Consider the following 13,776-nt stretch of genomic DNA (forward strand, 5'->3'; position numbering starts at 1 on the left):
CTGCTACGCAGAGGTCGTAGGTTCGATTCCCGGGCCGGGAGAAATATTTGTATGATTGTTTGTATGTAATAAACGTAGAATTTATTTCTCTTGTGAGTTTGGGTGTAATTTGTTGTTGTCTATGTGTGTGTCTATGGCACCCGCAACACAGGGTTTCCCTAGTGCGGGGCTATGGTGAGTGTGTGTGTTATTATTATTATTACTATTATTATTATTACAAAAAGACACAGTATATGACTTCATACACAAACAGTAGCAGTAGAGGTCCTTGTAAAAGAGTACGTCCAGGGAAGCACTGCCACCTTATCAATTTCTGCCGCCAAGCAGTTAACTTTTATATATAAATGTCTGAAATATTTTCATTTTCATTTTGTTTTATTTAATAAGATTTTAATTAAGAGAGATCAAGTTTCCAAAAAAGTTGTCTCGCGAACTAAGAATTTTTCTAATTCTTGAGTCTTCAAGATTAAGTCAGGTCTTCAAAGCAACAAAAACTTGAGTATTTTGCAACACACGATGCAGTTGACATGATGTACAGATGTAATTTTCTTTTTTTATAATATCAAGTAATCGAGTTTTGAATTGAATCGCAAAGATCTGAGAGCCGTCACCTTGAGACATAAGTTGACAAATCCCAGGTGCCTGTAATTTCAATAGCACCAAACACAACAACAAATTACACAAACAACAACAAAAACACAACAAACTGCTTGGCGGTAGAAATAGGTAAGGTGGCAGTATTTCCTCGAACGAACTCTGTCACAAGGAGCTCTACTGCTAATAAAAATCCACAGCAAGTTACTGTAGTGTGTGTGTCAACCATCATGCTGAGGCTCTTATGCTTGTAGTTTCACCAGCATCTTACACTTTAAAACCGAAACACAGTAATGGTCACCAGCGTTGCCAATGTATGGGGAATTTGAAATCGTTTGAGCTCAACTGGGGTTTTCGTGGGTACAATAGCATAGCGTCAATAGAGCCAAACAAACCAAACCCACATAGCGCCAATCCCCACAAAAACCCCAATCGAGCTTAAACGATTTGAAATTCCCCATACATTGGCAACGCTGATGGTCACATTACTGCTTGGTGGCAGAAATAGGTAAGGTGGCAGTACTTCCTTGGACGAACTATTTCACAGAGAACTTTATTAAAATTTCATCGCTCTGGTTTTCTCAGTACAGGTAAATCTCAAGTTTGAAACCAAGAAATGGACGTAGTATGTAGCATCTGACGCTATTAATTCTATTTATTCAGTTACCTTTTTGTGTTTGTCATTGGTATAACATAAATTGATGCTCAAATGTGACAACCGAATTGAAATATTGAATGTATGTCACATAACATTGTTACATACATTGAAAAAAAAAGAGTAATCTTTTTAAAATACAATATAAATCGTTTATTTATTACCTTTGTCCACAATTTCATCTGATGTTAAATGAGTTTGTCTACATTATAACTTTCGGGAAACTACGTGTGTGACGCATAAGACGTAACCTGTACAACAATATGCATGACGTTTTCTTTGGGAGTCACTTGGAGTCTTGCAGCGTAGCCTGGTCACCGTGCTACAATGCTCATAGCATAAGAATTGAGAAACTTCAGAAAAGATTCATGTATCACTTAGTCTACTGCTGCAAAATGGCCAGGAAACTCAACTTATATATAGATCGTTTAAACTTTTTAAGTTTATTACACTTGAAACAAGACGCAAATGCACGACTTAGTTTTTTTGAAGAAATTAGTCACTGGGGTTTTTAATTGTCCAATTCGCTCGTGCAATTGCATTCTAATTCGACCACAGAGAAATCATAATAGGAAGTCGTTTTGCATACCACGTGCGCATACACACACGCACACACACACACACACACACACACACACACACACACACACAAACGCGCGCGCGCGTCTCAGGATGACGGGCGCAGTGCGCATCAGATCTTTGTGATTTAAAGACCTGAGTAGCACTGCAAATGTTGTGGACAGACGTGTCGCTTAGCACCAGGCGCGCGACTAGTTGGTCCTGTCACTTGGTACCATAAAGAAAATGAAGAACTTCGGTGCACTACCCGGAACACTCAGACCAAGAACAGTTAAGAAGAACCCGGATCCTTTTTATCTAACTAACCCATGGTACCCGCAGTGTTAACCAATGGGCCACCGGAGTTGCCAAAAGGAAGGAAATATTTTTCTTCTATACAACTTGGGCCCAAAGATGTATCTCAACCTCAAACCATTTATTAGTCACTTGTAACACTCAAAATTATCATTCGAACATTAAATGACTGGCAACACAATAATTATACATAGCAATGTCTATGCTTCAAATGATAGATATCTAGCTATCGGGATTATTTAAAAAATAGGTGTAATCGTTTTACTTAATGTCCACTACTTCTTTTAGAATTTGTTCATTACGAGTCCATTATTATAAATATTATTACAATATCGAATAATGTCGGCAAAAAGACTAAGCCCCAAGCTGTTGAACTATTTAAATGTTACTTAATGACCTTAATGGTCCACAAGTCAACTTCACAGATTTTTTTATACCTTTGTTTCGTTTGATTCGCTTCTCTGGGATACTAATATTGTGTTTTTGATATATTCCTCATTGACTTTTGACTTTCGATGGAACCATGATCGAACCCGATTAATAGATACAATGACAGCTGTCAAATTACGACAATGCACGTTTCTTCGAAAGCAGTATCGTTTAGTCTTATAATTGTAGAATTACATTTTTCAGCAATTTCTATTAAAATATAAAGATGTTATTGGATGTTGTCCTATACAATTTTAGAAATTTTTTGACATAAGTTGTACCTCGGTACAAAATTGGGCCCGAAAATGAAAGGATTTTAGCACATTATCGTTTTTAGGCCTACTCCTAAGAGGTACCTACTTGAATGGTACGTTCTTAAAAGCATACTTCCGCTATTATTAGGTACATTAGCGACGAGAATGTGGTGAATGCACTCTCACTGTTCACGACCGGCATGCTTCCTAGGCAAACAATACCTACGTATCACACAGTATGGACTATACGGAATAATAAACTAGTGGAAATGATATCAAGTAGCATTAGTATCAAAACCGGTGTCGCTACACGCACACACTTGTACAAAATTACACCACTAAGATAATATAATAATAATTTTGATTGGATATAATTTATCAAAACAGAAAAGATACTGGACGCGCCCGTAAAGAAACCCAAAAAATTATGATTTTTACTTGTAAAACAAATGAAGCAGGTATCCTAAAATATCTCTTTAGATCTCTTTAATTAGGTAGTATTTTAATTTTTCTATTAAGATCATATTGAATGTTTTTTGATAAAATGTTTTTCTAGTGAGGCTGACATATGATCTAAGATCCTAAATGGATAAATAATTAAAAATGTATAAGTTTTGTTTTTATTTACATACGATATTGCAATTTAGATTATACCAAATAAACATACGTATATGAGTCCATGGTTGAGTGGCTTGCACACCAGTTTTCATGGTGTAGCCATCTCTGAGATCACGGGTTCGATCCCCGGCCGGGTCAATGTGGCAACTACATGTTCTATATCGTTTCGGGTCTGGGTGTTTGTGGTAACGTTACTTACATTGGGATCAGAGCAATTTAAGTGATGTTGTCTAGTATTTACTTATTAATAATATCTATAATTATTATTTAATACACCTGTTGCGTGAAAAACAAAAATAAAACTACATCTATCAACAAAATGCCACATTCATACAAATAACACAACATAAACAAATTATAGACCCCACAAATCGCTGGTAATAAGACAATGAAAGCCATATTAGATAAGTTGATATACAAATGAGCCCCAGGCGTGTAAAGTGTATACGGGGCAGACAACCAACTACGTAAGAGTTGATTTTACATCAGCCCGAATTCAAATTATACCCGTACTAAATCGGTTATAGGGACGCTGGTTTTATTTCAGAACTTATTTTTTTACAAACGTAATTAACGCCATTTTAAAAATAATAAGTACTATACGTGTTGCATTTAGTTCAGTTGATAAAAAAAACTTTGTGTTTGTAAAGTGAGTTTGAATATAGCGGTTTTCTTGTAAAATTTTGAGGGAAGTTTGTGTTATTTTTTCTATCGTGAAAATTTTTAGAAATCGTGTTTTCATATCGTATAATAATCAGGGCGTATTCTCAATTTTATTCAAAGCGATTGATTCAACTGTTAATGTTATGCGGAGTCAACCAAAGCCATTTGAGGTTGTGCCGACTCTCATCTATATCTATATTATATATTACACACGTTTACTTATGGGTTATCGTAAGTAAACGAGATACTAATCTCGTAAGCTATCAGTGTGCTTTTGTTATAGTAATTTAATATCCCGTCGCGCGTGATACAATAAAAGAGCTATCTGATCATCATAGATCAGAATATATAGACTGTTTACTAAACTTTAATGAGATACACGTAGAGTGGTTAATACCTCATGAATTATTAAATCGAGACGTTACCGCCGACTTAGTGTAAATGACAAAAACAAATTTTACTGAAGAGGATTTTATTCACGTTCAGACTGTTGCTGTCTAGCGGGAAAGATTTATTACATGGCCACCGATGGTACATCATAAATGGGGCCATCAACCGAAAAATGTGTCGGAGCGGGGTCCACCACCGATTGACACGGCAAATTATGTTAAAGTCAAAGTCAAAGAACCATTTATTGCATAAGCAAAATAAAACCCTTGAAAATGTAACATTTAAAGCTATTTTCAAGCTACAGCTCGTACACTACGCTGACTTCCCTGAGAAGAACGAGCAAGAAACTCTAGGGATTGGTCTTTTCAAATAAACTTAAATGCTATATAATACACTTTGAATCAAATTTGTGTGGAATCTGGAGCCATGTCGACTTTCCATACATCTTTATCTAACACTAGGTCTTGAATTTTGTAATATGACTTTTTAATCAAAATATATTTAACGTAGTTTTTAAACATAAGAACTATATATGCTCTGTAGGAATCTTATTGTAAAAACGTATACAGTTCGCCATAAAAGAGTAGTTTACCTTGGTTAAAAGAAATCGTGGTACCATGACTTTGGACTTAGCTCTAAGGTTAATTTATAGATGTCTTCTTTCTTATGGAAATTAAGTATACTTTTAGGGGCACATAAAATATTTGAGTAAATGTACTGTGATGCCACAGTCATGATACCCAGTCTCCTTAAACTTTTCCCTGAGAGAAACCCGAGAGCCTAAACGGTACACAGAACGAATTGCTTGTTTTTACAATACAAATATGGCTTGAATGTCTTTATCTCTTGTATGCTTTATCTCTTTCCAATTGACCTATTATCTTTTTTTGCCAGTGCTGACTGTTTTAATACAATTCATCAGAAATAATTTGCTATGTTAAATCTCGTTTTTCTATTAAGTACATCTTTAGTTCTTTATTCAAATATATGTTTCTTTTTTACTTTGATTTTTTTTACAGTCTTAAACAATATCAAACACCTGAGCTACTATATGAAAATTTGACTGTTGCTCAGCGCGGGAACCTTAATTTTAGCACTTTCTCTTCTTTTTTACAAAGGGGGAACACTGCTAGCATGTTGGGTACCTTGCCGCGGGGACCCAGTTTCATTCATATAATTTATCCTAGTTTTATTTCCTAGAATTTTAGTTTTTATTGTACCTTACCTGTATATTTCCACTTATTGTCTAATAAAAGCGAAAAATTTAGAAAAGTGAAATTCCTAAATTAGTCTTACCGGGAATAGAACCAGAGACTTTCATCTCTAGAGCTCACTGTGCTGATTATTCGAACGCTTCAATTATTTACGTATGTATGAAATATTTATTTATTCTTTTTTAACAGAAGCTACGCTGACGGCCTATAATGGCTACGTTTCGTCCGTACTCAGTTCGGTCTTGTACTATGGGGCAACGAGTAGATTTAGAAATAGTGTTCAAGGTTCAGAAGAAGTGTATTCGAGCGATCTGCGGAGCGTGGTCCGATGATAGCTGCAAACCGTTGTTCAAAAAACTGAACATACTGCCTTTGCCATGCATATTAGAGGCATTTGTGTGTTTGTGAACACTCATCCTCATAGATATTATATTTAAAACACGTGGTGAAGTGATACAAAGGCAAACTAGAGCTAAAATCATGAATCTTTTATACCAACCTCCTTGCCGTTAATTAATTTATACGTAATAACTGCTTCAATATGTGTAATTTAAATTACTACACAGACCTACGTTAGATATTCATAATTTCCAAATACTAATTTATATTAATTTGAAATGCAATTGATTTTAGAAGCCAAAATGTTTAATCAATATTTGCACACCTGCATGCAAGTTGAATATATTGTACTTAATTTTCTGTAACATCAGTATAATTACTGTATTCTGGCAAATAAACGTTTTCTATTCAATTCTATACAGATTACATGCATTAGTCTATCATATTGTTTTATAATACATCTGTTAGTATGTAATTTAAAATGTAAGTAATTTGTCTATGTAATTATCGAGTAATGTGGCATTAAAAAAACGGGGTAGTCTAATGGTTTGACTCATCACCTCTGACTTTCTCGGAATTTATGTGCGAAACTTAATTTGAAAATTTACATGAGCTTTTCGGTGAAGGCAAACATCGTAACGAAACCAGGTTCATCTGCATCAGCAGGTGGATTCAGAACCTTACGATAACTCTGTTGTCGACCGATTCGATTAGATGTCGTACGATTTCTTTTCATTTTTATTCAAAATAACCGAATCGAACGTCAAATTGTCGTATTCGAAACCGGACCGAAATGACGTCACACCCGTATAATTACCCGTACTTCTCGACCGGCAAAGGCTGCAATAGTTATTCAGAAGACAGTTATCGAATGAAAGTTACTGAACGTCCTATTGTTTACAAAGCAAGAATGTAAAATGGAAATCTTTTCTTATTTTAAATAAAGTCTGGATTTTGTTCAATTTTATTAATTTATTTTTATATTGTAAAAGGATTTCATTTTTCTTACAATCTATATTCGCCGACTAACTCCGTAAACGTTGCTGGATAACGATATCGTATCCGAATCGAACGTTTTAACTCGAATGTTCTGAATAGCTCGGAAAGCGCCCTTCGATTCGAGAACGATATCCAACCGAACGATTCGGTTAAGACATTGAAGAGTTTTAATTCGGGGTCCAGGTTTTATAGATTTTTTAACACCGATTCAAAAATCATTGTTGTTAAAAAGATTCATTAAAATATCTGATTCTCAGTAAGTTGCAAAAACGCGTTTGATCTGTACACATTTTTTATGTGTGTGTGTTTGTAAGTAGAGGCTATTTATTTACTTTCCAATTCCTTACCAAAAACTGTAAACTCTGTATGTGTATAAATAAACAAAAAAATTAAATTTCCACATGAATACAATGTTCATTAGGCACCTTGCAGGCAATCATTTCGTAAAATATTTCAATGTTTTCAATGCGACCAACTTCAAAACAATACACGGTCGAAACTAAATTTCATTGAATCAAATGTAGGTGAACTTAATTTCAAAATCCAAATTACAACAATCCACTATTTATATTGTTGCACTAAGAGAATTGAGTGAGTGCAATCTGATAATATAAAATGTAAGACATAATGTTAAGTCATCGCCGTTAATGAGCGACATCCGGTCTGCGCCGGAGTGGCGGGTTTTGCTCTGACACCATGCTACTAAATTGCAGAGGAACGACTCAAGCAATCAATTTGATAGAAACGTTAAGAATGTTAAATACTAACTGAAATTGCAAACACGAAACAAATGTAACTGTACAAGTAGTGTTCGATCATGGAACATGTAGAGACAAATGTTATAGAGAATCTGTATATTTTTTTTAATTTTTCTCCTGTATTTTTTCTGAAAAATATTGCGTAAAATTTCAACCAATTACCAAACACTAGTTACAAGTTGTTTTTTTATCCTAAAATCATTTTAATAGAGTTTAAAATGAACGAGACAAAGAAAAAGTCCTTGTCATAGTGTCACAAGTCATATAGTCTGCTGTATTTTTGCTGCTTTCTGCGTTGTATTATTTATTTTTTATTTAAACACTTTATTGTACTACAAGTAACTTACAAATTTTCAGAAACAATTTAAATATTTGTGTACAAAGGCGAGCTTATCCCATAAAGAGATTTCTTCCAACTAGCCTGTATTATTATCATGCAAATAAAAAATATATTACTATTATTACAGCATATAGAGATGTATTATATTATTTAGGAATTTGATTTGTTTTATTTTTTAAAACAATTTAATATTTTTGTCTAGTATAGAGTTCTTAGGTTTTCGCGATTGTTACAACGTAAGAAATGAAAGTATTTTTAGATCTTTTGACGGTATTTTTTTATATAGCTAATGAATCCAGAGTGAAATTATTTGTCTTTTTTTCAAAAAAAAAGGAGGAGTTTCTCTATTGGATTGTTTTTTTAAAGGGTGTTACGCGATAACTCCGGTTAACCCATTTTCATGATCCACCTTTAAGGGTGCGCACTTTCCGGTAATCGATATCAAAAGAACTTTGCAAATAGATATAATTCCACCAACTTTTGAGGTCGGTTTTTTTATAAAAAGCTTGTGCCTTGTCTAAAGTTGGTTAACTGCACAATTTAACAGACTGTTAAAAACAACGTCCAGTCACGAGTGACCGGTCCGAGGAGTTGCACTCTCACAGACTGATTAATGGTTAGGTAGACTGTAGACGTATTGTACATCGTCTCATTTGACCCACATTATTGAGCAATGATAGGTTTGTATAGGGAAAAGGAAGCTTATTTAGAATTTCTGAACGAGTTATAGGAACAGTTAGGGTATCAACAATTGTGCTAATAAAAATTACGTTAAATATCTAATATATAGTTCAAATAATAAGCTCAATTTGCTTATTGAAGAAGGTTTGCAAGTTTACCGAGATGAGGCTAGCGACATAAGACCAGTCTTAGAAGAAACGCTTCTCAATAATAATGCGTATAAGTGTTAGTAAAATAATATGCCTAATGTAATAATTGACGGTTTTTGCAAATTATAACTTAAAGACAATAAATATTTTACAAATTATTCCACTTTGTTACAATGATTTTATACTTCTGTGATACAATAATAGTAATATTGAAACAAAAAAAAAATTGCAACAAAGACATTTGACCCCAATTTCAGAATAGATTGCCATGTTCTTATTGGATATAGAAAAACAAATCAGTACAGTGGTTTAATGACACCTAAAGTTATGAATTTTAAATCATTTTTTTAAAATTGAATTAGAAATGGTACAAGGTGCATTTTCATTTAGTAGTAACAGACATGCATAAAACATATTTGTCGATGTTTCACGGTCTAAAATTGAAAGTTTGTGACGTAGATAAGGTCGTTGTGTGTTAAGCAATAGAGCTTCGTCATAAAAAAACTTTTCCCCGTAAAGAAACGGACGTTACGAATGAACATATCTGCCAATAAACTATGTTAAACTGTCCATTAAAATGTTACGATAATTTTACGCCGTTGCTATGTCAAGCTCTCATCACACATTTCAGAACAGCTGTAATAAAGGTAAATGCCATGCAGGGGCACGCGTCGCGGAAGCCGAAAGTTTCTCTACTCGTTATAAATATTCAGTCGTATACGTCGCGTCTTCCACTTACGAAATGGTTACAGATCTTGTGAATTGTCTAAACGCCATTGTTCGTAAAATTCTGGCTTACACATTAATTAAATTCTACACCCATATCTTTTGAATCCATAATATAAATCAAATTTACTAGCAAATATAAAAGGGGAAATGCAATATGTTTACAAATGTCAAAGTTTTACGCAACAGAATTGTTTAACGTTTAAGATTTGTGGGTGTGTGTTACGTAATCAATATTTAGCGTGACTCTTACTTTATTTTCTATAAAGATGTTGCAAGAGGCAGCTTCTTTCTGGCAGCGTTATGCAACTCGGGTCACACTGTCCCGGTGTTGCGTCATCGTGTGTCGCCCACACGGAGAAAATACCACTTTCTACCAAACCTAGACACCTGTTTCGCTGCTTCATGTTAATCAAATGTTGAGGAGTCGATCAAACATACATCTGTGGTTTCAAATTAAAAAAAAAATCACAATTTGAATAAGCCCTCTATATGATTTTATAATAACTCGGTTAAAATGTTGGATGCTACATGAGAGAGCGAGGTAGTTATGATTATTTCAATTTTGTAATAAAATAATATTAGGTTTCGTGTTTCGGAGAAAACAAAGAGAGTTTGATTCGTTGGTTTATCGTTTTTTATGCAAAAAAAAGTATTTTTATAATACAACTAAAATTATACATTAAAATTACTATTTACATAAATACATTTAGGCACCGTAATTTTTTGTCTACTTATAACTAGGTTTGTCGCCGGCAGAGCTGGTATCACAAGGGGGCGCGCTTATAGAACAAACGCTCAGTAGGGACCGGACTGGCCGGGGGGGCCGTAGGACGAGCTGACGCCTCCGGAGGAACCACCATGTCCACCGCCAATGCTGCCTCCATGCCCACCGCCAATGCCGCCTCCATGTCCACCGCCAATGCCGCCTCCATGTCCACCACCAAGGCCGCCTCCGAGTCCACCGCCATGGCCTCCTCCGAGTCCTCCACCAATACCCCCTCCAATAGAGCCACCAGCGTCCTTCTGGGTCTTGTATTTGATGAAGTAAACTTCGGGTTTGGAAGGCTGAGTAGGGGCAGCGGTGGGGATGGTGATGTCGGGTTGTTCGTCGGGCTTCTTGACCAAGACATAGACAAGTGTCTTTTCTTCGTTTTGGGCCTGAGCAGGGATGATGGGCGCGACAGGCGCGGGAGGAGCTGGGGCCTTAATGAAGATGATCTTGTAGTGCTTCTGGGCAACGCCGCCTCCACCGATCACCTGAGGGCGGTGTTCTTCAGGTTCTGGGGGTGGGACATGAACGTAGATGTGTTTCTGGACGATGGCAGCGCCGCCACCGAAACCAGAGCCGCCGCCGAAGCCGCCGCCGAATCCACCGCCGAAGCCGCCGCCGCCGCTGGATGAGAAACTACCGGAGGAGAATCCACCTGATCCGCCGCCAATGCCGAAGCTGCTGGATGAGAATCCTCCAGAAGAGAATCCGCCACCACCACCGTGACCACCTCCACCGTGACCACCGCCGCCGTGACCACCGCCGCCACTGGGTGCATTATAGCTGTATCCCGCCTCGGGTCTGGCCGAGCCGAGGGCCGCTACGGCCGCTAGTACCTGCGAGAAATACTTTTTATAACACTTGTATCACATTAACGTTATACCATAAACAATTGCTTGATTTTATTACTTTATTAATAATGTGCAAGTATAAATAAATTGCATTAAATTGTTACCAAAAAATCATCACAATAAATATGAAGAATTGCAATGAAATTGTAAATTTTCTAATAACACGAAAACACTGCGAATCGCCATTGTCGGCAATAAAATCAAGCATTGGACAGATAACAATCCCATAAGGAAGCACGATTGTTGACCGGTCACGGGTGGAGCGCGGGGCACAGGTCACAACACTTTCACTGCACACAGTATACCTACCAAGAACGCTTTCATGTTGTCTTGTGGAGGTCTCGTGGTGGTATGATGTACCGAACACTCGCACGTTGGTTTATATACCGGTGGATCGTCGACGCCTCTCTCCCAGGCTCTTCCTAAGATTCGGCCTTCGGGCCGTACGAGAATTATGATTTTAATGACACCCGTCCAATTCTTCTGTGGTGAAAACAATGTGGATCTCGAATGGTTATCGGTGGACACTTTCACAGTTACGCCTATCTTGATTGAGATATCAATACGCAAATATTGTATTTCTATTGTTTCTCTCAACGATTATATTAAACAAAGTAACCAAATTGGACGTCAATTCGTGTTATGGTAAAATTTTATATTCGTTCAAGTGTAATCATGATACATTATATCATAACGTTATTTAATTCATGAAAGAAAAAGTATGATAAAAGAGAAATGGAATAATAATGTTATTGCCAATTTGTGGCACGTTTTTAATACACTGAATTAACATTTCAGCGTCTTGGAAATTGTTTCTAAAGGAGTTTTCTTTATGATTTCTTTTTTTGATGGCATTATTTCATAATTATTCTTCCTCTGTGTTTTGTAAAACTATAACAACACGATAACCTTTATTTACCTCTGTAATTATGTAAAAATCCCTTCATCTGCACTCTAATAGTAGAGTCTAATATTTCAGAAGAAGTCTTTACCTTTTCTTTTTCAATTCCACCGTTATTATTGACGTGTATAGATAAATAGATCTTTACCTATCTTTGGAAATAAAATAGAATGGTGTCTATTCTCTTCTATAACATCAAATTTTCATCATCATTAAGCAAGCTTATACAATTATATTAACAACAACGTAGTTAACCATAAAATTAAAATCAGTCTGTTAACCATTTAGTTATTATTGGTAACTAGTAAATAGGTGCTCAAATAAACTATAATAGTAATTAGTAAAGAGCGCAATAAGCAGTTATTTATGTGGTTATATAAGATCTCTGGTAAAAATGTGTAATTTTGTGCTGACAGTTTCTCTTTTATACAGGGTACCTATTACGAATAAGTGCGAGTATATTTCAGAGACTAGAATATTTCAGAGACATCGAAAAAGTATTGTTAAATAAATAAATTTTAAGTCCAAAACTAAATAATCCTGCTACCCCATATAATTTTTAATTGACCTAGTGCGTAATAAGGACACAATTATGTTTTATTGCTTGTATATACATATATATAGGAACTGGAAGTAGATTTAAAATAACAATTGTTACTTAGAACTTTAAAAATACGGACCTTAAAAGTTTACTACTCCGTTTTCGCTGTGTTCGTTACATCTATTTGCCAAGTTTTGTTGCAATCAGTTAACGGAAAGTGCGTGAAATCTGATAAACAGGACTTATAACCTGATTTGATACCCTTAAGCGGTAGAATCTTTTTTTTAAATGGGACCACTACTGAGATACTCTTTTTCCAATAAAAAATAATCATCGAAATAGGCTCACAAATATCAGGGAAATCTCGTAACATGCACACAAAAAAATACAGTCAAATTGATAACTTCCTCCTTTTTTGAAGTTGGCTAAGCTAATAAGCAATGCAAACTTCAAATTTAATAAACGATATAGTCACTAGTTGCAGTTATCTTATTACTTAGCATTTACGATTTTCCAGATATTTCAAGAGGTGTATAGTACATAGTTAAGTGCCTAGTTAGGGCCAAACTAACAATTTGATAATTTTCACTTTTGTGTGAGAAATGCTTCATTTAAATACAATCTATAAGAAATAAAACAAAATCAAACATATTCAAGGAAACCTCGAAATACAAGGAAATCTTGAAAATATACCAGATTAAAAGTTTGAAAGCCTCTCCTGTAAACTTGTGATTTTGCCCTTATACATAGGATTCATCGATATATTCCACCGCGGAACACGGGTTTCCTCTAAAGAAAGACGAGTTACTTCGCACGTTTTCAAGGGTAATGAATCTTCTTCGATACAGGTTTCATCACGATATTTTCCTTCACGCTAAGTGTTGCTACTATACATCCACAAATGTAATTTAGAAATCAATTTAATAGATACATACAATTTAATAGATGCTGCAAGGATTAGAATCGCAAACCTCTCGATTATGAAGCAACCGTTTTTCCACTGAGCTAACATCGCTCTTAAACACTATT

The 13,776-nt window shown here is 35.5% G+C and overlaps 1 protein-coding gene across 1 annotated transcript; it reads right to left on the reverse strand.

The window, feature by feature from the left end:
- Nucleotides 1–10,283: 10,283 nt before the first annotated feature.
- Nucleotides 10,284–11,650, reverse strand: LOC113235706 (glycine-rich cell wall structural protein). The gene is made up of 2 exons (XM_026471566.1): nt 11,615–11,650; nt 10,284–11,290 (listed from the first exon to the last, which is right to left on the reverse strand). Exons 1-2 carry the CDS (start codon nt 11,627–11,629, stop codon nt 10,481–10,483), a joined length of 825 nt encoding a protein of 274 aa, XP_026327351.1. The 5' UTR covers nt 11,630–11,650; the 3' UTR covers nt 10,284–10,480.
- Between the last annotated feature and the right edge of the window lie 2,126 nt (nt 11,651–13,776).

The sequence above is a fragment of the Hyposmocoma kahamanoa genome, unplaced genomic scaffold, assembly GCF_003589595.1.
Source record: "Hyposmocoma kahamanoa isolate Upper Pololo Valley unplaced genomic scaffold, ASM358959v1 88, whole genome shotgun sequence".
NCBI classification, from domain to species: Eukaryota; Metazoa; Arthropoda; class Insecta; order Lepidoptera; family Cosmopterigidae; genus Hyposmocoma; species Hyposmocoma kahamanoa.